At 48.5% G+C, this 20,465-nt stretch overlaps 2 protein-coding genes across 7 annotated transcripts; one reads left to right on the forward strand and one right to left on the reverse strand.

The window, feature by feature from the left end:
• Positions 1-5,466: 5,466 nt before the first annotated feature.
• Positions 5,467-12,428, reverse strand: SHBG (sex hormone binding globulin). Of its 6 annotated transcripts, none has more exons than XM_057716878.1 (9): positions 12,234-12,428; positions 10,477-10,656; positions 10,220-10,311; positions 8,487-8,676; positions 7,068-7,229; positions 6,673-6,832; positions 6,420-6,556; positions 6,009-6,087; positions 5,467-5,626 (listed from the first exon to the last, which is right to left on the reverse strand). In XM_057716878.1, exons 2-9 carry the CDS (start codon positions 10,591-10,593, stop codon positions 5,478-5,480), a joined length of 1,086 nt encoding a protein of 361 aa, XP_057572861.1. In that variant the 5' UTR covers positions 10,594-10,656; positions 12,234-12,428; the 3' UTR covers positions 5,467-5,477. The 6 variants fall into 6 exon arrangements, with proteins under 6 accessions (XP_057572861.1, XP_057572859.1, XP_057572860.1 ...); XM_057716876.1 differs by having other exon boundaries at positions 5,880-6,087; XM_057716877.1 differs by lacking the exon at positions 12,234-12,428 and adding an exon at positions 11,405-11,414 and having other exon boundaries at positions 5,880-6,087.
• Positions 11,665-13,335, forward strand: SAT2 (spermidine/spermine N1-acetyltransferase family member 2). The gene is made up of 6 exons (XM_057716883.1): positions 11,665-11,996; positions 12,167-12,218; positions 12,355-12,438; positions 12,538-12,639; positions 12,782-12,822; positions 12,957-13,335. The coding sequence occupies exons 1-6, from the start codon at positions 11,931-11,933 to the stop codon at positions 13,122-13,124; spliced, it is 513 nt and encodes a 170-aa protein (XP_057572866.1). The 5' UTR covers positions 11,665-11,930; the 3' UTR covers positions 13,125-13,335.
• Positions 13,336-20,465: the final 7,130 nt, after the last annotated feature.

Consider the following 20,465-nt stretch of genomic DNA (forward strand, 5'->3'; position numbering starts at 1 on the left):
AGTGGTTCCCACAAATTATGCAGCTGGTCTTACCTCCCTTCTGCAGCAGACTCTAAATTAATCTTCTCAAAATGCAGTTTTAATTAGGCCACCCCTCAGCTCAAAGTTCTTCAGTGGCTTCCTGTGACCCTGCAGGATGCAGTCCTGATTCTTCAGTCTAACCTTCAGGGCACTCCACAATCTAGACCCAGTCTGTGTCCCCAACCTCCTTTGCCACTGGGCCCCAACTAGCCCTCTGCTGGAGCCGAGCCGGCCACTCCCAGGACAGGCTGTGCTTACTCCTGACTTTACACCTTTGTCCATTTCATTTCCTCATCCTGGAAGACTGCCCACCCTTCAGAGTCCAGCCCCAACTCCCATTCATTCATTCAATGCATATCTAATGAGCATTTGCATAGAGCCAGCCCCATTTGCTCTTGGGGCTTGAATTCCAATAAACAATAAAAACAAATTAAATAATATTAATTTAATATTATGCAGAAAAAAAATAAAACAGGGTGATGTGCCAGAGAGTGCCTGGATAGTCAAGGATAGCCTTACTGAGAAGGTAATTTTTAATTATCCAAAGTAGCCCAAGGGAGCCATGTGGATATGTAGAGGAAGAGCTTTCCAGGTGGAGGGAAGGGTGAGTGCAAAGGCTGGGCTTCATCGAGGGAAGGCAAGATTGGTACAGCAAGAGATCTGAGAGGTAGGCAGAGGCCAAATTATACAGGTCCTTGTAGGTCAAAGGGAGTACTTTGGATTTTAATCCAACTATCACAGAAACAATTGTAGGGTTTTTGTGTGTATGTGTGTGTGTGGTTTTGTTGTTGTTGTTGTTGTTGTTGTTGTTTGGTCGTGCCGGGCAGCAGATGAAATCTTAGTTCCCCTACCAGGGATCAAACCTGTGCCCCCTGCAGTGGAAGCACAGAGTCTTAACCATTGGACCACCAGGGAAGTCAATTCTAGCAGTTTTTGTTTGTTTTTTTAAATAAATTTATTATTTATTTATTTATTTATTTGCTGTGTTGGGTCCTTGTTGCTGCACACAGGCTTTCTCCAGTTGCGGCGAGTGGGGGCTACTCTTCGTTGCAGTGCGTGGGCTCCTCATTGCTGTGGCTTCTCTTGTTGCAGAGCACAGGCTCTAGGTGTGAGGGCTTCAGTAGCTGCGACATATGGGCTCAATAGTTGTGGCTCACAGGCTCTAAAGCACAGGCTCAATAGCTGTGGCTCACGGGCTCTAATGCACAGGCTCAACAGTTGTGGCTCACAGGCTTAGTTGCTCCGCAGCATGTGGGATCTTCCTGGAGCAGGGATTGAACCCGTGTCCCCTGCATTGGCAGGCGGATTCTTAATCACTGTGCCACCAGGGAAGTCTCAATCCTAGGGTTTTAAGCAAGGGATCGGCATGATTAAATTTAATGAAAATTACCATGGCTGCTGTGTGAGAGTAGACCACGGAAAGCAAGACCAAGTAGCAGGGCTTTGCAGCAGTCTAGGTGGGAGATATGCATGGCCTGGACCAGGGCAGCAGCTTTGCAGATGGAGACAAGAGGATGGGTTCAGGATCTATTTAGGAAGTAGAGTGACAAAAGCAATGGAGGTGACAGGAAGAGGAATCATGGCTAGTTCCTAGGTTTTTGTCTTGAGCAGCTGGGCTGAAAACTCTTGTATTATATCTTTTCAACCAGACTGTAAGCTCCTTCAGAGCAACCCTTTGTATATATCCTCCATCCCCAAGCAACCCACAGAGCTACCGAAGATAATGCCTGGTTGCTGAATTGGGCTTGAACATGGAATGGCTCCTTCTACGAAAAACCGGGAAGCAACTTGCCTTTTCCTTCATCAGGTAGGCAGCACGGAAATGGGCCAGCCTCAATCTGGAGAGATGAGGCCTTGATCTTACCCTCAACACACACCGCTTGGCAAACACAGGCCTGGGGATGGCCTCCAGACTGTTGGTTCAGTCTCTGCGCTGTACCCCAGGCTCACTTGGAAAAGAAAAAATGAATGTCTTCTGTACGTTTAGGGTGGTTCTGGGGTAAGGCTGAGATACGTGTTGCTCCCTTCCATGCCTTCTCCTGAAGGTGAGGGTCAGCATGAGAAGGATTGGGGGTGGGAGGAAAAAACACTCCACTCCACGCAGCATTGGTGTTCACAGGGAAACAAGCTGAGGAAGGAGTGTTGGGGCAAAGAGCCATTACAAACCTCCAACCTCTTCCCGGAACCCAGCCCTTCCTCCAGCATCTCCAGAAAGGAGGAGGGAATAAGATGTCCCACACCCCCTCTCCCATACCCAGAGCCTGTCTTAAGGTCTGTACCCAGTGACTTCCCTCCCCCTACCAACCAAATCCCAGGGACTCAGCTGTCTGGCTTCCCAACAAGACGGGTCTTTGCAGAGTCAAGAACAGGAAAGTAGAGCACTCCAAAACACAGATATGGGGGAGAGGAAAAGTAGGGGGCTATTATTAATGGGTACAGAGTTTCAGTTTTACAAGAGGAAGAGTTCTGGAGATGGATGGTGGTGATGGTCGCACAACACTGTGAAGCTTAATGCCACTGAACTGGACACTTAAAAATGGTTAAGATGGGAGGGTGGGGGACTTCCCTGGTGGTCCAGTGGTTAAGACTCTGTGCTCCCAATGCAGGGGGCAAGGGTTCGATCCCTGGTCAGGGAACTAAGATCCCACATGCCTCGCGGTGCAGCCAAGGAAAAAAAAAAAGGTTAAGATGGTAAATTTTATGTGTATTTTGCCACAAGTTACAAAAAAAAAAAAAAAAAAGGAAGGAAACACAGCTGTTCCTCCGCAGACCAGATCAAGCCCCAACTCCTCAGCAGGACATTCAAGGCCTCTCACCCCGTGGCCCAAGCAGCCTCCCCAGTCTGCCCTCATTCCATCTCAGCCTGCCCCTGGTTCAGCCACACCACACACCCTCCCTTATCTTCCACACCGGCAGGCTCAGACTTATATTTCAAGTACTATGCACGAGGCTAGTGATATCAACGAGAGCAACAGCTCTCACATACGGAGCACTTTCTATATGCCAAGCACTGCGCCATGCATCTGACCTACATGATTCCACCAAACCCTCCCAGCAACCCTGAGGAGAGTGACTCGCCCATTTTGTAGATGGGGAAACTGAAAGGTAATGAGGTTTAGTCATTTGTTAAAGTTCCTGGCACTTCCTACGAGATCCCTATTAAATCATTTCACATGTCTATCTCTCTCCCCAGACCCCTACTCTCCAGGGCCAGGACCAAGTCTTATTCATTTTTGGAGTCTCTGTGGACTACCTAACACAGTATTTGGCATACTGTCAAGGGCCAATAAACGTTAGTTGAAAGAAAGAAAGAGAGAGAGAAGGAAGGAGGGAAGGGAAGAGAGAGGTAACACACAAGGTGGAGTGAGTGGGTAGACCAGGCCTGCGGGCTACAACATACACTGCCGAGCTCCAGAAAGATTTCTAGGAGTGTGGGAGAGGCAGGGGACGCTGGGCTGGCATTGTCGGTGCCCTTGGTGGGAGCCTGGCAGAGTCTGTGTCAAAGCAGAGTCAGTCTTAATGAAAGAGTGAAGACAGCTCTGGGTGGTGATCAGGAATCTTGGAATCTAGGGCAGGCTGGAGAAAGAGAGGCTGGGGGCATGGTGTCCTGGACAGGATGGGGTGGAGGGAGGAGAGAAAAGCCAGCCCTTGGGAGATTCCTGAGGCACACAAGGCCAGGAAGTTGCCACTCAGAACAGCCTGCTTGGTGGGGACCCAGGTGTGTTCAGGCCCTTTAACTTCTCTCCTGACTGGCTTACTCAGACCTGAGGCCCCCACAGGACTGGTTTCTTTTCATGATTCAAGTGACACTGCCTCAGAAAGGCCTTCCCTGACCATCCGGCTAATGCTGCCCCTCCCCTACCACCCTTGATTCTACTACAGGATTTTATTCCCTTTATAGAGATAACCACTGTCTGAAATGACCTTGTTTATTTATTGTAGTTCATGGGCTGTCTGGCTGTTCCCTCTCTTATTGTGACCTTCATAAGTGCAGGGATTGTGTCTCTCCTTTTCATCAATGCACTCTCAGCGTCTAGGGTAGTGCCTGGAACACAGTAGGTGCTCAGTAAATATCAGTTGAATGAACTTATTCAAGTGGCCCGGGCTGACCCTGGACATCGCCCAGAGTTGAATTTGGGCTCCCTGGACATGCTGAGGACTCTCTTGCAAAGCACTCCGGCTGAATGCAGGCAGCTGTAGACGCTGCAAACCTGAGGTTGTGAGGAGCCAAGGAGGGGCCTAGGATATGTCTTCCAACCCAGAGACTCTCTGCAAGCCTCCTTACACTGGGGTCATTTAGGTCCTGGCTAATCTTTGTAGAAGGGGGACAGCAGGTCCAATGAGTGACTCACCCTTTTGCCTGGGTTACTGGTAGGAAGATCCTGGTAACCTAGGAAGCTGGGACACTGGGATCCCCATGGGATCTGGAGATGGGGGATGGGCATGAAGCTTCCCAGGGAGCTGGGGGCTCAAGCAGGAGGGTACCCCAGGGAGAAGACAGGGCATCAGGATTCTCCAGAGGCCTGGGGGCTGAGGGCTGAGTCACCATATATGCTTTGAGGGCAGAGATATTCCTGACTCTGTCTGTTCTTTCCAGCTGGGGCCAGTACAAGCCAGTTCTTGTTTAATGGAGTAAAGACAAATTTGGGAATGCAGCTACTGGGCCGAGATGAGGAGAGATAGAGGCAGCCTTCTCCCTCTGCTCTCCCCCCTTTTTCCTTCTCCCTGCTGCCTCCACCCCTTTTCCCAAAGGCCGCCATCTCTCTATGACCCACTCACGCCCCCTGCTGCTCCTTTCTTGGACAGCAGTGGCCTGTCGAAAAGACAATAAAATCCCATCTCTTCCCTTCCCTCCTGATTTCTGCGGACCAACCTCAAAGAGACAAAGCTAAAGTCCAAGGCAGCAGCTGCTGGGGAACGAGGTGGGCTTCTGGATCCCAGGAAGTGACTCGTAACTGTGTGTGTGGAGGCGGGGGGGAGTGTCTGGGATCTCAGCCTAGGAAGTCACCACTTTCTCAGGAAGCCCTCCTTGATCCCCAGCCTAGGCCAAGCCCGCTGGCCTTCAAGCTTTCTCAGCTTGACTGCTCCTTTACAGTGCTCATCAGAGTTTCCAATTACTTACTCACTTTTTAGTCTTTGATGAATGCGCGCCTCCCCCAGGGGACCACAAACACCTAGACGGCAGGGAGCAGGGTTAGTTTTTTGCTTTGTTTTGTTTGGCTGCGCTGTGTGGCATGAGGGATCTTGATTCCCCAACCAGGGATCGAACCCGTGCCCCCTGCATTGGGAGCTCAGAGTCTTAACCACTGGACTGCCAGGGAAGTCCCGAAGCAGGGTTAGTTTCGTTCATCCACAATTCAATGCTCGGCACCGGGCCTGGTACCCTGCAGATACACAGTAAATATTTGTTAAATAAATGAATGAGTGACAATCAAAGGAGGTTCTTAGATGGGGATTTAATGCGTAGTATCAGTGCCATTGCCTGGGCTCTGGGGACAGCTGTGAGTCCAGATGTCCTGGCTTCTGCTCAGGGCCCGGTCCATGTCCAGCCCTTGGCCTTGTGCCCAAAGGCCATCCAAGCAAAAGGAGGCAGAAGAGGCCTCTCCTAGAGGGAGGTAGCATGAAGGAGGCATTAGGGTGGCCTGGGTCCGGAAGCTCCTCCCCACTTTTCCAGTTCTCCAACCTAAATTTTTAAAAGCACTTCCTCTCACTGTCCCCTTGTCCTCTCTCTTCTTGTGGCCTTCTCCTCCTCCCTCCCAGAGATTTCCTTCCCCTAAAAATGCATCCCTTCCCGCTTTCTCCCCACCCCTTAACTGTTTCCCATGGTGTGCTGAGAAACTTCAACATTACTTTCTTACCTGGTAAAGCCCCCAGGAAGAGATGCCCCTGTGGCTGGGCCCAGAGGTTGAGGAAGGACCCAGGGCCCGTGGGAGGCAGAGCAAGGATCTCTTTCTTTGCCCCCTGGCTCAAAACCACCGTGGACATACTTAGCTGCAGCTGAAGAGGGAGCCCCAAAACGAGGGGCAGATCCAGCCCTGGCCCCAACCCAGAAGACAGCATCACCTTCTGCAGAGTGTGTGGGAAGGGACGTAAGTGGGGGAGGAAAGAATGAACTGCATCTACTCCGTGTGGCCCCACCCCTGGTTGCCTACATTCTGTCTCTTAGCCACGCAGTCTATTGACTGGCCATTCCCACACCTCCATCCTGCCTCAACTCTCCTGGTCTAGCCTTCTATAAAACCACACCCACCCCAAGTAAATATATCATAGACGTGAAAGTCATGTGCTTGCTGTGTCCCTCCCCCCCACCTTAAGCCTTTGTAATATTGACATTTTAGAGTCCCCTTTTCTCCCACGGCTCCCAGGCGCCACTGTATAGGGCAGCATCCCCCTCTCACTTGATCTTGGAGGTGGAGGCTGAGCCAAGAAGGGTTTCCTGGGATCCCAAGGGAAAGGAAGCGGCCCGAGCCTGCTGCTAGCTGGAGTCCCACATCCAAGGAGAAGGCCCAGGGCTCTACATGAGGCTGGGGAATGTCTGGGGAGAGAAATGATCCCCCTGAGGTCTCAAGGCTGGGGATTCATGGAGGGAAGGGGCTCGTGGTGGGGAACTGGACGCAGAGCTGGCCATGGAAGGAAACATATAGCCTTTACCTTGAAGACTGAATTCTGCACCAGTCCCTGGAGGGAAGAATATCCCAGGTTGAGACTCTACAGCACAGCTTCTGAGACTAGCGGGGACAGATGCTGAGGTCTGGGCCTGTTGGTCCAGCCAGTCATCCCGGCGCAGGCAGCCATCCAGGGCAGGGACCAGCTGGAGCCCGTGGGGGGAAGGGAAGATGCAGGGGCTGTTGGAATCAGGATACCTGAGCCCCAGTCCCAGCCGCCCCACCCGGTTTATTCCCCTCTGAGACACAAGTATTTGGCCTCCCCCATGCAGCTCCCAGCCCAACCCTTCTTCTTGAAGTGTGGACTTAGGCCCCATGGCCACCCAGCCAGCAGTGCTTTGCCAGCTTTAGTCATGGTTCCTGCCCCTGTGATGCAGTTACCGGCAACCGGAGGTTGGAGGCGGGGAACAGCAGCCCCCCCAGCGCAATCCTCATGATGGGCTGGGGCTTGTTGGCCAGTGGCCCAGAGACCTGTCTCAGACGCAGCACCTCCTCCCCATCCACCTCCAGCAGCACGGAATCCCCATGGATCTTCACTTCCATCTGCAGGAGGAAAAAGAGAAGAAAAATCAGAGGTTCCTGGGGCCTGCCTCCACCACTTTCTTCAGAGGCAATCTAGAAAATGCCATACTGAAGATGGTTGAGTAGAAGGACTTCTCCTCTCACAAACAGATGACAATCACAACTAACTGCTGAACAGCCATCAACAAAAAAAGACTCAAACCTACCAGAGGCAGGCTAGTATAGCAAAAAGAACATGTACTTTAAGAGTCAGCTGGGGACTTCCCATGTGGTGCAGTGGTTAAGAATCCACCTGCCAATGCAGGGGACACGGGTTCAATCCCTGGTCTGGGAAGACCCAACATTGCCGCAGAGCAACTAAGCCTGTGCACCACAGCTACTGAGCCTGCGCTCTAGAGCCTGTGAGCCACAACTACTGAAGCCCATGCGCTCAAGAGCCCGTGCTCCACAACAAGAGAAGCCACCACAATGAGGAGCTTGTGCACTGTAATGAAGAGTAGCCCCCGCTCTTCGCAACTAGAGAAAGACTGCATGCAGAAAGAAAGATTCAATGCAGCCAATAAATAAAATTAAAAAAAAAAAAAAGAGTCAGCTGGCATCTCCAGCTCACCCTGGACTTGTCAATTATATACTAACTAAGCCTTAGAATTCCCTTCTGAAAAAATGGGAACAAACAGCAACTTCTGGGACTTCCCTGGCAGACCAGTGGTTAAGACTCCGCACTTCCACTGCAAGGGGCACAGGTTCAATCCCTAGTAGGGGAACTAAGATCCCGCAAGCTGCACAGTGCAGCCATGAAAAAAAAAAAAAAAAAAAGGACAGCAACTTCACGGGGCTTTTGTGTGGATCAATGAAATGATAATGGTAGAGGGATGCCAATAACTTTGTTCCAGACACTTCCCTGGTGGTGCAGTGGTTAAGAATCTGCCTTCCAGTGCAGGGGACATGAGACCAATGGATCCCACATGCTGTGGAGCAGCTAAGCCCAACTGCCACAACTACTGAGCCCAAATGCTGCAACTACTGAAGCCTGTGTGCCTAGATCCCATGCTCTGCAACAAGAGAAGCCACCACACTAAGAAGCCCATGTGCTGCAACAGAGTAGCCCCCACTCACCACAAATAAAAGCCCACAACTAGAGAAACCCCCTGAAATATTTTTTAATAAATAAATTAAAAATAATTTTTAAAAAAACTACAAAAACCTTTGTTCCATTCCCTTCCTCAGACCCCCATTCCCTTCCAAGAAACCCCTCCCTCAGGACCAGATCTAGCTTACCTGGTGCCACCTCCCATCATTCAGCTGGGGTCCAGCGCCCACTGTAAGCTGGGCCCAGTGATTATGAATCTGGATCTCAGGCCTGCCATCCCGAAGTCCCAGCACAAACCAGTCATCCTTTGGGTTGGTATCACCATAAAAAATCACTCCCTCTGGATCCCAGGTCCGAAACTCAAAAGAGGAGGAGGTTCTGGAAGGACACAGAAGGAAGGACTGTGTATGGGGTGTGCTCTTTGAGCATAGACATGAGGTTGAGGGAGGTGGAGTTCAGGGAGAGAGAAGGACAGGGAGACAGGGAAAAGAGAGGGGCTGATGCACTGTTTACAATAGCCAGGGCATAGAAGCAACATAGAGGTCCATTGACAGATGAATGGAAAAAGAAAATGTGGTAAATACATACTGTGGAATATTATTCAGTCATAAAAAAGAATGAAACAAGGACTTCCCTGGTGGTCCAATGGTTAAGACTGCATGTTCCCAATGTAGGGAGCCCAGGTTCCGTCCCTGCTCAGGGAACTAGCTCTGCATGCCGCAAGTAAAGATCCCTCATGCCACAAATAAGACCCAGAACAGCTAAATAAATAAATAAATAAATATTTAAGAATGAAGTAATATGCAGCAACATGGGTAGACCTAGAGATTATCATACTAAGCGAGGCAAATCAGACAGAGAAGGTCAAATACCATATGCTATCAACACACATGTGGAATTTAAAAACTGATACAGGGACTTACCTGGTGGCTCAGTGGTTAAGAATCCGCCTGCCAATACAAGGGACACAGGTTTGACCCCTAGTCTGGAAAGATCCCACATGCTGTGGAGCAACTAAGCCTGTGCACCACAACTACTGAGCCCACGCACCCTTGAACCTGTGCTCTGCAACAAGAGAAGCCACCACAATGAGAAGCCCACACACCACAACAAAGAGTAGCCCCCACTCAGCACAACTAGAAAAAGCCCACATGCAGCAACAAAGACCTGATGCAGCCAAAAAATAAATACATTTATTAAAAAAAAAACTGATACAAATGAACTTATTTGCAAAACAGAAACAGACTCACAGACATAAAAACAAACTCAAAGCTACCAAAGGGGAATGTAGGGGAGGGATAAATTGGGATTTGGGGATTAACAGATACAAACTACTGTATATAAAATAGAGGACTTCCCTGGTGGTGCACTGGTTAAGAATCTGCCTGCCAATGCAGGGGACATGGGTTCAACTCCTGGTCTGGGAAGATTCCACATGCCGAGGAGTAACTAAGCCCGTGCACCACAACTACTGAGCCCGTGTGCCTAGAGCCTGTGCTGCTCCGCAACAAGAAGCCACTGTGGTGAGAAGGCCGCGCACCGCAATGAAGAGTAGCCCCCCCCCCCCCCCCCGCAACTAGAGAAAGGCCACACGCAGCAACAAAGACCCAACACAGCCAAAAGCAAATAAATAAATTAAATAGGTAAGCAACAAGGTCCTACTGTAGAGCACAGGGAACTATATTCACTATCTTGTAATAAACCATAATGCAAAAGAACCTGAAAAAGAATATATATAACACGTATTATAAATACATATATAATTGGATCACTTTGCTGTACCCCAGAAACTAATGCAGCACTGTAAATCAACTATACATCAATGAAATAAAGCAAAAAAAAAAAAAAAAAAAAAGAGAGGAGCAGATGGAGAGAGGGTGAGGTCAGGGGACTAGGTCAAAGAATTAGGTCAACCCCATACTTTATCATCTTGGTGAGGTTAAAGGTCATGACAGTAACAGGTTCTTGTCCCGGGCCATTGGTGAGGTGCAGAGCAGGAAGGTCCTGAGTCCTCTGTCAGAGAGAAAAATAAACAGGCTGAAATGAGGCCATGCCAGAGACAGACGGAGGGAGAATCACTGCTACAACGTCAGAGGAGGAAAGAAAGGAAGAGGGCAGAGCCAAAGTGTAGCTCACTTAAACACGCACAACGCTTAGCGCCCTGCCCCGCTCCTGCACCTGCTGGGTGGGGAGAATATGTCTCAGGGCTGGTCCTTCATGGCCGGGAGGCAGGAGCAACAGCAGCAGCAGCAGCAGCAGCCTACGCCAGGTGGCCAGCGGACCTCCGCTCTCCATAATCAGCAGCGGTCCTCTCCGCGCCTCAGACAACTCCGAGGAGAATGCGTAGGGGCAGGCGGCCTTGCACACAGTTGGTGGAGGGTTAAAGGTTGCCCGGGGGCGGGGAAGAAGGGGGGCAGGAGACAGGGCCACTGACCCTGCGGCCCCTCTGAGGACAAATGGAGTGAGGGACAGAGTGCCTCCACTACCCTCCCCCGTTGCTGAGAAAGTTTATGAGCTGGGAGAGGACACCTCACGTCCCCTCTCCTTCTGGAGCCTGACCTGGGTCCTCCAAGCCTCCCCACCTGAGGGAGGCTGCCTTGAGGACAATCATGAGATCTAGAAAAAGTCCTGCCCGGCTCCCCACGGAGCATCCTCCATAAGGCCTAGAGCTGAGACACGGAATCCCACATACTAGCTGGGTGACCGTGGGCAAGTCACCCCACCAGTGCGCTTTAGTGTCCTTGTCTGCAAAATGTGAAAAATAATACCTGCTTTCTGGGGTTACTGTGACTGAGGATGAGTTGAGATAATGAAAGCACAGCCTGGGATCTGCTCTGAGCTCCTCCCTCAGCATTTTCCCAGGCCTCTGAGGCTTCCCTCATAGGCAAGTATTGTCTCCGAGTGATTCAGTGGATACAAGAGTCCTGCTCCCCCTACCCCGTCCCCTTGCCCCCGCATTACCTTCTCTTATCCGTTTACTACAAGGCCTAACCATTTACCAATAGAAATTCATCACCCTCTCCCTGACCCATTTTAAACTACAAATGCCCCCAAGAGAAGTAACACTTTGGGCCACTAGGAAAAAGCTGGAGGTCTTGGTTCTCACCCCGAGTCTGGGTGGGCTGGAATGGGGGAATTGGAGTGAAGAGTAGAACAGATAGTCACTGCACACTTCAGTTAAAGAAGGAGGTATCTTTTGAGCCGCGGGGCTTCTGCAACGGAGGCTGGAACCCCCAGATAACAACAACGCGGAAGCCTCGGCAGTCCAGCTTTGACCCCTGCCCAGGGGCGCGGTCACGAGACCCGGCCGTAGGGGCAGAGCTGGGGGGCGGGGACATGCCTGCTCTGCAATCTGATTGGCTGGCAGGTGCGCGCTGGCGGGGGCCTAAATTAGGGGCTGCGGGGCATTGAGGACCGCTTGTCCCACCACACTCTCCGCCCCGCGGCAGCCGGAATCGGGCTTCTGCTTCCCAGCCCGCGGCGGCGCCCCCACCACCTCGCTCCCCAGCACTCCCCCGGCTTTCCGGGATCCGAATTTGTAGGCCCCCCTAAAGGATCCCAGTTGCTCTTCGCCCGGTCCTGCAGAACGGAAGTGGGGAGCCTGGACTTCGGTCCAGACGTTGGGGATCGGGATGACTGCCGTGCTGATCCGAGAAGCCAAGGAGGGAGACTGTGGAAATATCCTAAGGCTGATTCGGGTGAGGGTTGCGGGCCGGAAACGAGGGTCCCAGAGGGGGTCGGAGCGGCGCGGCTGGAGGCGGGGCGGGGAGGAGGAGGTGGGAGCAGAGAGAGGAGGGCAACCTAGGGTCCTACTCAGGGAGCAGCGAGGCCCTCCTGCCTTAATCTAGCCTCTGACCCCATGCTGTAGGAACTCGCTGAGTACTTGAAACTCTCAGACCAGGTGAAGATCAGTGAAGAAGGTAGGGGCCCAACACCTGCGTCCTGACGGAGGCTGGGGAGGAAGTGAGGGCTGGTTTCCCCAGGCAGTAACTCCAGACGGGGCGCACACCCAGGCCTTCTTTCTCTATTTCGTTGTCACAACTCCGATCTCTGCAGCTCTGAGAGCAGATGGCTTTGGAGAGAATCCTTTCTATCACTGTCTGGTAGCAGAGATTCTTCCTGCCTCCGGGGAGCCGCAGGGTAAGAACACCCCGACCTCAGAGGTGCCCTCTCCAGGCAGCCTCAAAGATCTCTCCCCCAGGTGGCCAGAGGCCTGACTCTTCTTTCTTTCTCTCTCAGGGCCCTGTGTGGTGGGCTATGGGCTATACTACTTCATCTACAGCACATGGAAGGGACGAAACATTTATCTGGAAGACATCTATGTGAAAGCAGAATATCGAGGTACTGGGCGGAGGCTGGGAGTGGAGAAAAGCAACCCATAGACTGGACCACCATCCCTTGCCTCTTAATCCTAGCCTGTGGGCTTTTCTGATCCCCTTCAACTTAGACAATCCCTCTTTTTGCCTTTTTCTTCCCACATCAGGTCAGGGGATTGGTTCCAAAATAATCAAAAAAGTGGCTGAGGTAAGGAGAGGGATGGGGCTACAGGCTGGGCCCTGGCAAAGCAAAGCTGTATGGGAGGCACTTGGGGTGAATGGAGGGTGAGAAAGTCTTTTCCTTTTTGACCCCAGGAAAGTGAGTGGTGTCTTCTTCCACAGGTGGCCCTGGATAAGGGCTGTTCCCACTTCCGCCTGGCCGTCCTGGACTGGAACAGGAGGACTGTGGAATTGTTCAGGGCCCTGGGAGCCCAAGATCTGACGGAAGCTGAGGGCTGGCACTACTTTCAGTTTGAAGGCGAGGCGATGAGGGAGTTGGCAGGAAAGTGATGCCATCCCTTGAAGATCTGTATTCCAGTTTCTCCATCCCCACCAGCTCAAGCTCCCCTCAGAGACTGTCTCCACTGACCAAGGCCTCCCTGAAGGAAGGGAGGGAGGGCTAGGGGTGAGTATTCCCAGATGGAAAGAGAAGAAAGTGAGGAAGAAGCAGGCCTTCTTGCCTCTTTGTTAAGGGTGAAAAATAAATGAGAATTCCTATGTGCTGATGTGGTGTTGGGTGGAGAAACTGAGGATGCGATAAGCGTCAGCTGCTTTATGACCCTTCTTCAATGTCTGGTCAGTGGATGTTGCTCCTGGGGGTAAATGTGGGCCTAAGATGACTTTCGCCCTCAATGGACCAGAGTATTGGCTCTGGCCTGTGGCATACAGAGAAAGAAGAGCAAAGGGTCCGCTTGCACATCAGGCTTGTTCGTCAGGTTTGGGACCCAGACAAAGGCCTCCAGTGTCTGGCCTGGGCTGTGTAGAATCCAAGAATGAGGCAGGCCCACCGACTCAACAGATGGAGCAGGCTGCCACCTGGTGGCGGCATTTTAGGGCCACCCGGAAGGACCACTTGCCCCAACTTTTTGAAAAATCAGCTCAGCTAGCAAGTGCTTTTTCTTTTTCAAAATCACAAAGGCTTTTATTTTCAGTTCAGCAGAACCAAAACAAACTTTACGACCCATGGAGACAAGAAGGGAAACAGCTTCATTTCCTACTTTTCATAATATTTTCTCACACAAGTAATGCAGGTTTGTCGTAGAAAAGTTTGAAGGGAGGTGTAAAAATAGAATCCATAGCCTTACTTACATCACTACTCTTAACCATTTGGTATCGATCCTTTAGATTTTTTCAATGTACGTATATACCTATAGTTAGTTAAGTGTGTGGGAATTTATGGGATCATACTCTTTTGCAACCTGTATTTTCATTTAACACTAAGTCAGAAACATCTTCCTAAGTTATTAAACACATCATCTCTTTCGATGGTGGCATATTATTCCTTTTGTGGATGAACCATTGGTGAAAGGGTCATAATTTAGAGACTGAAAGCATCTACGAGCAGGTAATGTAAATGTTTAAATTGTAAAAAAATAAAAATAAAAAACAGGATCTGTGGTGTCTAGAGAGTTGAAGATCCATCTTAAAATTCAAGTTAAAAAAAAATACAATTCAGCCAAACAACACTTCAAGGGCCCAAATTCTTCCAGAGTGGTGCCAATTTGGGGCCCTTAAAAACAGTTTACTACAAAAAAAAAAAAACAACAACAACAAAAAAACAGTTTACTACAGATGGGCCTTTAGGACAAACTTGATCGAAAAATAATGATCCTGGTCAGCCCCTTCCATGGATGGGAGCCAGAAGATCCAGTTTCATGCCCTTGGCCCATCTCAGTCTGGCAGGGATTAATGTCTTTTAAACATGAATAAGTTATCTAGTGATGGCACTTCAAAAAATATTTATTTATTTATTTATTTGCACCAGGTCTCAGTTGTAGCAGGGAGGCTCTTTAATTGAGGCTTGCTGGCTGCTTAGTTGCAGCACTCAGTTTCCTTAGTTGAGGTATGCAAACTCTTAGTTGTGGCATGCATGTGGGATCTAGTTCCCTGACCAGGGATCGAACCCGGGCCCCGTGCATTGGGAGTGCAAAGTCTTGTTCTCTGCACCACGAGGGAAGTCCTAATGGCACTTTTTAAAAAAATAAATTTATTTATTTATTGGCTGCGTTGGGTCTTCATTGCTGCGCGCAGGCTTTCTCTAGTCGCGGCGAGTGGGGGCTGCTCTTCGTTGTTGTGCTCAGGCTTCTCTTGCTGCAGAGCACAGGCTCTTGGCATTCGGGCTTCAGTAGTTGTGGCTCAAGGGCTCTAGAGAGCAGGCTCAGTAGTTGTGGCGCACAGGCTTAGTTGCTCCATGGCATGTGGGATCTTCCCAAACCAGGGATCGAACCCAGGTGCCCTGCATTGGCAAGTGGATTCTTAACCACTGCGCCACCAGGGAAGTCCCAAGTTTTAAATTGTATTGTTATGGGATTTTTTTTGTATTCACCTTCATATTTCAAACTCAAAATAGCATACAGATATTGCTACTTCTTGATGTTTCTGTTTCAAGCATGAGTATTTTTTTAAAATATTTATTTATTTATTTGGCTGCACCAGGTCTTAGTTGTGGCACACGGGATCTTTGTTGCCGTGTGCGGAATCTTTGCTCGGCATGTGGGATCTAGTTCCCTGACCAGGGATCGAACCTGAGTCCCCTGCATTGGAAGCGCAGAGTCCTAATCACTGGACCACCAAGAAGTCCCTCAAGCATTAGTGTTGACCTCCCATTGCTAACCCTCTTTTCCAACATGCCTGTCACCCATCCCCCCATCCTTCCAGTATTATATCATAACTCTGGATGGCTCTCTGTTTCGTGTTTACATGTTATGATTATGCGAGTCCTTTTCACAGTTGAGCCATGTGGATAGTTATAGGTGCTTTTCTTTCTTGCATCATTTTTGTTTTCCCTGGAATTAATACTTGCCTTGTCTTCTTTGCTTAGTTTTCTGTGTACCCTAATTTATCCCCAAATTCTCCCTTAGTTGTGTTAATCTCTTCTAAAAATATACAAACACATAAGGAATTTGATCTGTTTCATTTTGAAGAACTTTCTCACAGAGCCCTTAGACCTGCTCCAGCATAGAGACTGCACTGTTGGAATCCCCTTTCATATCCATCTTAGGGACCTTTGACCCTCTCTTGGGTCGATAGCCTGTTTCCCAGAACCTATGGACTCATCTTTCTTGGTTTATTTTGATGTAGCTTCCTGAGAAAGGATGCCTGGGAGGTAAATTTGTTGGGACCTTGTAAGTCTGAAAATGTCTGTTCTACTCTTGTACTTAATTGACAGCGTGGATTGGTATCAAATATTAGATTGGAAATAATTTACCCTAAGAATTTCGAAGGCATTTCTGTCCAGAAACCTGAAATCTTTCTTATTCTGAATCCGTTGTATGAAGCCTATTTTTATTTTCCTATCCTCTTTTCCCAACCACAGCTTTTTTATATTACTTATTTATTTGGCTGCGTTGGGTCTTAGTTGTGTCACGCGGGATCTTCCATTGCAGCACCCAGGCTTCTCTCTACTTGTGGCCCACAGGCTCTAGAGTATGCATGTGGGATCTTAGTTCCCTGACCAGGGATTGAACCTGTGTCCCCTGCATTGGAAGGCGGATTCTTAACCACTGGACCACCAGGGAAGTCCCCCAACCACAGCTTTTAGGATCGTCTCTTTATCCTAGCATTCTGAAATCTTCCATGGAAATGTCTTAGTATTTTCTCAGGGGGTCTTTGCAATCTGGAAACTCATGTTCTTCAGTTATGGAAACATTTAAATTTTTATTGTTATTTTTTGGATGATTTCCTCCCTCCATTATCTCTGTGATCTCTTTCTGGAACTTTCCTTATTCGGATGTTGAATCCCATGGACTAATCCTATTTTTAAAAAATATGTATTTTCTTTCCTTTTCTCCTATCTCCTTCATTTTCTGGCCTCTACTTTCTGGGAAATTCCTTTAATTTTATTTTCCAACCCTTCTATTGAAATTTTTTAAATTCCCTAATTGATTTTATTTATTTTTCTTCCAGTTTTAATGAAATGTAATTGACATACAGCACTGTATAAATTTAAGGTATGCAGCATAATGATTTGATTTACATACATCATGAAGTGATTATCACAAGTTTAGTAAACATCTATCATCTCATATAGGTACAAAATTGAAATAGAAAAAAAAAGTTTTGTGATGAGAACTCTTAACAACTTTCATATATAACATACAGCAGTGTTAATTATATTTATCATGTTGTACATTACATACCTCCTACTGAATTTTCATTTTTGCTTTCATGTTTTTAATTTCTTATTTATTTATTTGGCTGTGTTGGGTCTTCATTGCTGTGCACAGGCTTTCTGTAGTTGAGGTGAGCAGGGGCTACTCTTCGTTGGGGTGCCACGGGCTTCTCATTGCGGTAGCTTCTCTTGTTGCGGATTACGGGCTCTTGAGTGCATGGACTTCAGTAGTTGTGGCACGTGGGCTCAGTAGTTGTGGCTTGAGAGCTCTAGAGCTCAGGCTCAGTAGTTGCGGTGCCCAGGCTTAGCTGCTCCGAGGCAGGTGGGTTCTTCCCAGACCAGGGATTGAACCCAGGTCCCCTGCATTGGCAGGTGGATTCTTAACCACTGTGCTACCAGGGAAGTCCCTCGTTTTTGATTTCTAAGAGCTCTCTTTTGTTCTCTGTATTTTAAAAACATTCTGGTTTTGTTTCATGGATATACGTTATTTTCTTACCTGAGAATATTCACAATAAGTTGTTTGTTTGTTTATGTTTTTCTCCCTATGCAGTCTTTATTTCTTAGCTTCCCCCCCCCCCCCCCTTCTTTCTCTGTTTTGGCCTCTGTCTTTATTTTAAAGGCTTTCCTCAAATCTCTGGTAATCCTCAGTTGTCTGCTCATATTTCAGATCGGGACACTAAGGTACTGACTGGAACCTGTGAGTGTGTCTGTAGGCAGGCATGTGGACTGTGAACTTTACTACAGGGTGATCCATGAGGCCATTCCCTTGCAGAACCCCTGATCTCAGTACCATTAGGTCTTTTTCCTTGTCTGATCAGATTTCCCAGAGAAGATGCTTCCAAACTCCTGCCTGGAGAGTGTAAGCCTGGTTGTAGGTAATCTCAGAGATGGGTAAAGAGGGAGTCTGGGCCAAGTCTCAACATTCAAGCTGTAAACTTTCATTTAATCCCCATTTTCAGTATCTAGCTAGCTAGCCATCTATCATTCTATCCATCTTTCTATCTTCCTTCCAATTTCTCTATGTATTTACAAGTCCTAAGGCAGGACTATCCTAGCAGTCCAGTGGTTAAGACTCCGTGCTTCCACTGCAGGGGACGTGGGTTCAATCCCTGGTCGGGGAACTAAGATCCCACATGCCACACAGGGAGGCCAAAAAAAAAAAGCCCTAAGGCAAGCTGGGACATTCTGTTGACACAGTCCAGCTAGAGTAATTTCACCTACAGGCAATTTTACCTAAAGACAAGTTGGCCAAAAATCCAGTCACAACTTCCACTGCTCTTAGCACAAAGTCCAAACTTCTGGCCTATCCCTCCAGGCTCTGGCCCAAACCTCCATTATTTGAAACATTATTCCAGCCTTGTTTCCTCTGTAAATCAGTTCTGTCTATGTTAGACTCTTCCCAGTACCTCACATGCACTGTACTCTCCCCTCCGGGCTGTCTGCACATGCCGTTCCCCCATCTGAAATGCTGTTCCCGCTTTTCCCACTGTCATCCTTGTCCTGAATGAACAATGACTAGGGCAAATGAAAAGGAGCAAAAGTCAAATCTGAGAGGACTTCCAGAGGCTTGGAAGTTGATGATGGTGCCATTTCCAAAACAAAATTCAGCCACACCTGTTGCTTAAGGGTCCAAACCCAAACCCAAACCCAAACTTTTGGCTGTGTTGGGGCTTTCTCTAGGCTTTCTTTAGTAGTGGTGAGCGGGGACTACTCTTCGTTGAGGTGTGTGGGCTTCTCATTGTGGTGGCTTCTCTTGTTGTGGAGCACAGGCTCTAGGGTGCATGAGCTTCAGTAGTTGTGGCACGTAGGCTCAGTAGTTGTGGCTCGCGGGCTCTAGAGGGCAGGTTCAGTATTTGTGGTGCATGAGGTTAGTTGCGCCGAGGCATGTGGGATCTTCCCAGACCAGGGATCTAACCCATGTCCCTTGCATTGGCAGGCAGATTCTCAACCACTGCACCAGCAGGGAAGTCCCAAAACCCAAATTTTTTAGTCTGACAGCCAGCACTTCTGATAATCTGTCCCACTTAACCTCCCTACTCCTTATCAGAGTCACTGCGGATAGTCTAGTCTCTTTATCATTTCTGCTAGTTACTGATGTTCCTTTTCAGGCACTCTTGAAGGCACCTCTTCTTTTGTCAGATATTATTTTATTTTATTTTAATTTAATTTAATTTAATTTTATTTTATTTTATTTTTGGATGTACTGCGAGGCATGTGGGATCTTAGTTCCTGGACCAGGGATCCAACAGTGCCCCCTGCAGTGGAAGCGCAGAGTCCTAACCACTGGGACACTAGGGAATTCCCTGCCAGAACTTTAAATACTGTCATAGTTGAGAGTTCTATCATGGACCCAATTCATTTCTAAGTCACTTTTCTTTAGGCATCTAATTTTCTCTTACAGCTTTAACTATGTCTAACATGAAATAATTCTCACATTTACCTCTCTAGCCCAGACCTCTCCTGGGCCACACACCTGTGTGTCCATTGACCTACAGGACACTGGTGCCTTCGGTTAATATTTGCAGCACCAGGAACTGTGCTAAGTACTGGGTATACAATGCTGGGGACAAATAGACATGGAACCCAGTCTCTGACCTCACAGGGCTTATTTATAGTGTGATGGCAGAAGACAGACACTGGATGAATGATTCAAATTACAACCATGATGAATGCCACAAAGGAGTCTAGGATGCTTTGGCAGCGTGAGGCAGGGGACCTAAACTAGTGTGGGCATAATGGAAGACTAAAGAAATTATATTTAAATTGGGACCCGAAAGAAAAGTTTGTTGAAAACAAGGGAACATGATTACCTGGATGGTGGACCCTCAAACTCAAAGAGCAAAATCAAACTCATTAAATTCATCAACTTCTCCTCCAAAACGTTGTCTCCTACGTTCTCTCTTCCGTGACAGGCATCACCATGCACTGAGCAACCCAAGGTAGAAATGTCCTGTGTTCCTCCCACTTCTTCACTGACTCCACCCCATCCTTATCACCAATTCTTGTTGATTCTACTGCAGATGTAACAGGCTCAGGTCAGCTTGTACCTCTGCTGCCCATAGCCCTGATCTAAGGTGGTCCTCAGCATTTCTCACCTGCAGCCAGCTCCTCACAGGTCTCACTGACTTCCAGAACGCCCTTTCCCTTTATTCTCCACAGTTGTAAAACATAAATCTTATCACATTATATTACTGCTTAAAATCTTTCAATGGCTCTCTAGTATTGATAAAGTGAAGGCCATTCTCCTTAACCTAATTTGCAAGTCCTTCACAGTCTAGCTTCCCTGCTTCAAGCCAAATGCTATTTGAACTAGTTGTGGTTCCCCAAAGGACATGTTCTTTCTATTCCTTTGCACCGTTGTGTTCCTTGTTCTCTCAAGAATATTCTTACTGCACTTTTCCTCTTGCAAACAGCAGGATTTGAGGATTCCCTCAGATCTCAATTTGCATCACCTCCCCTGCAGTGGTCTTTCCCTATCACTAACCATTATTTGTCTCTTTGGGATTCCCTCTATACCTAGC

The sequence above is a fragment of the Hippopotamus amphibius genome, chromosome 17 (genome assembly GCF_030028045.1).
Source record: "Hippopotamus amphibius kiboko isolate mHipAmp2 chromosome 17, mHipAmp2.hap2, whole genome shotgun sequence".
In the NCBI taxonomy this organism is placed as follows: Eukaryota; Metazoa; Chordata; class Mammalia; order Artiodactyla; family Hippopotamidae; genus Hippopotamus; species Hippopotamus amphibius.

Excerpts from the sequence above, each read along its gene's own strand:
- SAT2 (XM_057716883.1), top strand. The coding sequence starts at position 11,931 with ATGACTGCCGTGCTGATCCGAGAAGCCAAGGAGGGAGACTGTGGAAAT. Across the intron at positions 11,997-12,166 it reads ATATCCTAAGGCTGATTCGG|GAACTCGCTGAGTACTTGAA; the intron begins GTGAGGGTTGCG and ends CCCATGCTGTAG. Across the intron at positions 12,439-12,537 it reads TGCCTCCGGGGAGCCGCAGG|GGCCCTGTGTGGTGGGCTAT; the intron begins GTAAGAACACCC and ends TTTCTCTCTCAG.
- SHBG (XM_057716876.1), bottom strand. The coding sequence starts at position 10,593 with ATGGAGAGCGGAGGTCCGCTGGCCACCTGGCGTAGGCTGCTGCTGCTG. Across the intron at positions 10,312-10,476 it reads ATATTCTCCCCACCCAGCAG|AGGACTCAGGACCTTCCTGC; the intron begins GTGCAGGAGCGG and ends TCTCTCTGACAG. Across the intron at positions 6,088-6,419 it reads GCCTCCACCTCCAAGATCAA|AAGGTGATGCTGTCTTCTGG; the intron begins GTGAGAGGGGGA and ends CACACTCTGCAG.